Below are 5,634 nucleotides of genomic sequence, written 5' to 3' on the forward strand. Positions count from 1 at the left end.
TGGCTGGGATGGGCAGGTTCCTGCATCACAGTTGGCCGGGATGGGCAGGTTCCTGCATCACGATTGGCCGGGATGGGCAGGTTCCTGCATCACGATTGGCTGGGATGAATTAGGTTCCTACATCCTGGGCTCTCACTGTTAAACTGGCACTGTCCTGAGCAAAGGAGGATGAGTCAGTCTCCCCACCCAGGAGCCAGGGCAGAGGAGCGCTAAGGCCGTGCACAGAGGGTGGAGGAGTCACACTGGATGCTAACACATCACCCATGTGCTTTCTTACGTCCTCACCACAGCCACGCCCGGCACGGTCACGTCCAGGTCGCTGATGAGTACTGACGCGCAGATTAGATAACCTGCCATGTGCATACGTAGGGGTCATAGAGCTGGGATGTGAATGTAGGTTTTGAAATAGGGGTTCCCAGACCAGTACCTACATGGGGCGGGGTTCCCCACTCCTCCAGCAAGCCGTTCTCCCACACCAGCTGGGGGACAAATCCCCCCTCAGTCCTGACATGCTCACCCGCAGGCAGCGTCAGAGCCGCAGGGGAGGGCTGTCCTGCAAGACCCACTTCCGACGCCAGGGCCAGGCCTGAGCTGCTGACCCACTGGGTGCAGACGGAGGTTCCCGTGCCCCTCCCGCTCAGTGCCAGTCCCTGGCCTGGGCTGGTACCTGGTCTTCTGACCGACTGGCCATAACCAGGGGTTCCCTTCATCTCCTTGGGTTCCGTTGACTTGCCAGAGCATTTGCAGACTCAGAGGAACATGTTGTTTCCTGACCCCAGGTCACTGTGAGACACTGGCACTAGGAACAGCCAGAGGCATTGGTGCCAGGACAGGGTGTGGGGGAGGGCAGGAGCTTCCAAACCGTCTCTCACCTCCTCACACCTCCACACGCTCACCACCCCCAGCCTTGAACCCTCGTGTTTCCATGGAGGTTTGTCACCTGCACGTGACTGATGAGCTCGCTGACCACTGGAGACCCAGTCAACTCCCTGGGGGTGGGCAGGGGTGGGTCTAGAAGCTCCATCCCTCCAACCCCAGTTCCCCTGGCAACCAGCCCCACCTCAGGTCCCTTAGACACAACCGAGAACCTTGATCCCTGTCACCACTTGGGAAACTCCCAGGGTTTCCAGGGCGTGAGCAGGAATTCTGGGCGGGACCAAATATGTGTGACAGACAGACTGTGGCCATCTGAGTGACCACACACATGATACCTTACAAGACTGCAGGTTTCTGTTTGGAAAGACATTAAGCCCGAGAGCCTACTTCCTTGCAGGAGTTTAAACCAAATTATTCCCAAGGAAAGCTCCTAAGTCTACAGTTATAGGTTCCAAATCACTGTTTCCCAAAGCGTGTTCCATGACATGCTGCCTCTGTGCAGAGCAGGGGACACTAAGAAGGCTTGTGTGGAAAATACAGTTATACCAGGCTTCTCCACTCACAGCCACGGGGCCTTTGAATACACGGACTGGCACCACGAAGCCTTGTTTCCTGGAGCGCGTGGTCCTTGGGCTCTTTGAAGTGCATTTTAGAAAACAGTCCATGTGCGTCCGTGCTTCCTGTGGCTCCGTCTAACTTCCGGATCTGTGTTCAGGTTTGAGTGTGAAAAGCTGGTTCTCGTTGGGGATCCCAAGCAGCTTCCCCCCACGATCCAGGGATCGGAGGCGGCTCACGGGAACGGGCTGGAGCAGACTCTGTTCGATCGACTCTGCTTGATGGTAGGCGCTGCCGCCAGACCTGGGCTGACCGCGTCCGGTCACACCTTGTGGCCGATGGGAAATGACACTGTTAGGAGACCGAGCCCTGCCCCAAAGGAACTGCGATTGGACTTGTTTAGAAAGCACTCACCTCGCCCACCTCTGAACCAGGAGGTCCCGGTTCCATCCCCATCAGGGCACAGGCCAGGGTTTCAGGCTCAATCCCCAGTGGGGGGCGGGCAGGAGGCAGCCGATCCATGATTCTCTCTTATCATGGATGCTTCTATCTCTCCCTCTCCCTTCCTCTCTGAAATCAATACAAATATATATAAAAATAAAGGGAGCACTCATCTTAAAGATAAGCAGAACCCCACGATCTAAGTGTTCCTTTATAAAATGAGCCTTTTTCCTGTGTGTTTAGTAGGAAGAAAGTATAAAGCTTTTGTTCTGAAATAAAAGTAAACACCTATGATCTATTACCCATGCCCCATTTTAGAGCTCTATTTTACATTAAAAATGTAAAAAGTTAATCATTAATCTGTTTGTAACTGAGGTGACGTTCACATAACATAGACTTAGCCACCGCAATGTAAGGGGCCGTCACTATACTCCTTGTCCTGTCTGGTCCCAAACACATTCCGCCTCCCGCCTCCTTCCTGCCCGGCCCCCACGTCCGCTCTGTCTGTGGACATGCTCACCACCCTCACACCAGGTAGCTCCAACCACACACGGGTGCCTCCTGGGTCTGGCTTCTTCCACTCGGCACGTCCTGGAGGCCCCTCCACATTGTAGCACGTGTCCGTACTGTTCCATGCTGGTCGCCCTTATCCAAGAGGCATGCCCAGACCCCAGGGAGGCCTGCAGCTGCGACAGGAGCCCCATGTACACTGTTTGTTCCTGCACACGCCCGCGCTTTATGGCTCCTCTGGCATCTTCAGGTGGCCAGCATCTTGTGCTTTGGGGCCATTGTTAGGAAAACGGGGTGACGTGAACACAAGCCCGTGACACCGACAGCCCATCGGGTACCAGGCGGACTGACTGGTGGGCGGGCGGTGTCGGCAGGGGGACCTGCTGGGCGAAGGGATGGGTCATGGCGGGCGGGGAGGTCCAGGCGAAGGTTTCCTCACCCTGCTTGTTAGATCATGAGTGAAGGTTTGACAGTTTAATACTTTGATTCTGTGGTGTGTGGTCATTTACCAGGAGAATAGTTTTAGTCATTAAGCAATTTACTCTTGTGTTTCTAATTCATGTAGTCAGAGCACAATACGGCAATACTTCCGACTTTTAAAATACCTTTTTTTCCCCTAAAAAAGTGCTGCTTCAGGTTCTTACTTTTCCTCGTTTAAACCTCTCAGGGCCACAAGCCAGCTCTGCTGAGGACCCAGTACCGCTGCCACCCGGCCATCGCCGCTGTGGCTGACGACCTGTTTTACGGCGGCGGCCTGCGGAACGGTGTCTCGGAGGCCCAGAGGGGCCCGCTGCTCGCCTGGCTGCCCACCCTGTGCTTCTACCACGTCCCGGGGCAGGAGCAGGCGAGTGCCGGCCGGCCCAGCCCCGTCCTGTTCTCTGTGGTGTGTGGTGCCATGCTCTCGTCCTCCTCGCCTTTCTGGGAAATGTGATTCCGGGTCTGTTTTTCGTTCCAGATGGAAGGAGGGAACAGCTTCCATAATGAGGCGGAGGCCGCCTTCACCCTGATGCTGATTCGAGCTCTGGTTGCAGGTGGAATCCCAGGCACCATGATCGGGGTGATAACGCTGTACAAGGCCCAGCTGGGCAAGGTTTGTGCCCACCGCGTGCAAATGCTGTCATTTCCTATCACAGCGCTTGATGTTATATTTGTAAGGGTTTGACTGGGTGCTTTAAAACCTGTTGGGACCATAATCAATGCATTCAGAAAGAAGCATTCTGAGTTTTGTCTGTCTGGCTTTTTTTCTGCATAATTAAATGTAAACTTAACAAGGTTTAATGAAATTCCGTTTACAGCTGTTGGGGCAAAAATGCAAATAAACAAATTAGAGGGAAGGACATGTGGTGTGTGCTTTGTGTTTTGGGACAGATGGGATTGGATCTCTGTTTTCCAAACTGTTCTCTCATTATTACCTTTTATCAGTAAATAAAAATAGACACCAGATTCTCATGTACATATAAGTCCATGACATAACATTTTTGTTAATTTTTAACTTTTTAGTATTAGTTTATCAACCCTAAGTTAGCATATTCAAATGAGCCCCCTCAATAGATGAACCGTTATTCGTTGTTTCACGATGGATGTTGTCACCTAGTTGCGCACGTGCTGTAGAACCCGGCAGAGCCGTGCGCGTCACAGAAGACAGCGGCCTTTCCCCTCCGGTGAAGACGCGCTGGGAGGGCTCGGCCGCTTCCCTGCCGCCCCTGCCTGCATGACCCGTCTCTCCCCACAGCTGTGCCACCTGCTCGGGACCGTGGACCTGGACCGCCCGCAGCTTGCGGCCGTGCAGGTGTCCACCGTGGATGCCTTCCAGGGGGCCGAGAAGGAGGTGGTCGTGCTGTCCTGCGTGCGCACCAGGCAGGTGGGCTTCATCGACTCAGAGCAGCGCGTGAACGTGGCCCTGACCCGCGGGAGGCGGCACCTGCTGATCGTGGGGCACCTGGACTGTCTGCGGAGGAGCCGGCTGTGGGGCCGCGTGATCCAGCACTGCCAAGGTAGGGGCCGCCGAGGTGGGCGCCACCGAGGTGGGCTGCCGAGGTGGGGCTGCCAAGGTAGGGGCCGCCGAGGTGGGCACCGCCAAGGTGGGCACTGCCAAGGTAGGCTGCCGAGGTGGGCGCTGCCGAGGTGGGCGCTGCGCCGCGAAGGTGCCGGGACGGGGGTCACCTGAGCTCTTGGATGGAGACCGGGCCTCGGGGTTGGTGCTGGCGGGTTGTGGGGAGCAGAGCACCTACCATGCGGGAGCGGCTGTGGCTGAGGCTGCCGTCACCTGCCTCCCCTGTCCCTGTAGGCAGGGAGGACGGGCTGCAGCAGGCCAGCCAGTGTGAGCCGCGGCTGCGGCGGCTCCTGGAGGAGCACGCGGAGAAACTCGCGGGAGAAAAGCAGAAGAAAGCCAGTGGGAGAGACGGATGTGAAGATGCGTCTCCTTCGCCAGGGAACGGGCCTGTGTAGGGCCTCAGTGTCCGGGACGCTGGCCCGCCTCGCGCTCACGTGCCGTTTTATTCCCCCAAACCCGTTCTCACAGAAGACGCAGGCTACTTAAGTCACACTAGATAGATGCACATAGATACTCTTCAAAAGTACACGTTACTGAGGCTGAGATAAGATGCTGAAGGTGATAGGAAAGCTTATAATAAAAATTTTTCTAAGAATTTGCTTAAAAAATAAGTGTTACACAGGGCAGGGGAAGCCTTCAGGGCTTTTCAATGTTGCTTCGGAAGTGAGCGAATCTCTCAGGCTCACCTGTTAGAACACATCCCTGGTTCTGCCAGCACCCTCCCGGGTGACACTCGGCCAGCCTGACCCGTCGCCTGCCACGCGGTCAGCAAGCAGGGCTCTCGACGAAGCTTGTCTGTCCCCGAGGAGAAGCGCCCAGGCTGGGCCATGCGCGTCCCTGGGGCGGACAGTAAGGGAGGAGCGAATGGCTGCCTTGGGTTCACTTCCTCTAGCCTTTCCCTCAGCATGTATTTGCCCAATAGTTACTGGTGTAGATGGTATATAATGGATTTTAAAAATATTTATTATAGAAATTCATCTGCTTGTAGAACACCATTGCTGACTTGGTGCCTCCACCCTTTTCTGTGCTTGTGTTCTGTGTGTGTGTGTGAGTGTGTGTGTGTGAGTGTGTGTGTGAGTGAGAGTGTGAGTGTGTGTGTGTGTGTGAGTGTGTGTGTGTGAGAGAGAGAGAGAGAGAGAGAGAGAGAGAGAGAGAGAGAGAGAGAGAGAGAGAGAGAGTAGAGAGGGAAAGTATATACA

General features: G+C 55.2%; 1 protein-coding gene across 1 annotated transcript in view; it reads left to right on the forward strand.

Moving 5' to 3' along the window:
• The window catches only part of ZGRF1 (zinc finger, GRF-type containing 1), a 50,914-nt gene extending 45,468 nt beyond the window's left edge, over positions 1 to 5,446 (forward strand). Inside the window, exons 27-31 of the mRNA XM_015571518.1 lie at positions 1,592 to 1,715; positions 3,050 to 3,226; positions 3,338 to 3,472; positions 4,115 to 4,376; positions 4,670 to 5,446. Coding sequence (XP_015427004.1) covers positions 1,592 to 1,715; positions 3,050 to 3,226; positions 3,338 to 3,472; positions 4,115 to 4,376; positions 4,670 to 4,830 — 859 coding nt within the window. The 3' untranslated portion in view covers positions 4,831 to 5,446. The remainder of the gene's footprint in view (positions 1 to 1,591; positions 1,716 to 3,049; positions 3,227 to 3,337; positions 3,473 to 4,114; positions 4,377 to 4,669) is intronic.
• Positions 5,447 to 5,634: the final 188 nt, after the last annotated feature.

The sequence above is a fragment of the Myotis davidii genome, unplaced genomic scaffold (assembly GCF_000327345.1).
Source record: "Myotis davidii unplaced genomic scaffold, ASM32734v1 scaffold989, whole genome shotgun sequence".
Taxonomy (NCBI): domain Eukaryota; kingdom Metazoa; phylum Chordata; class Mammalia; order Chiroptera; family Vespertilionidae; genus Myotis; species Myotis davidii.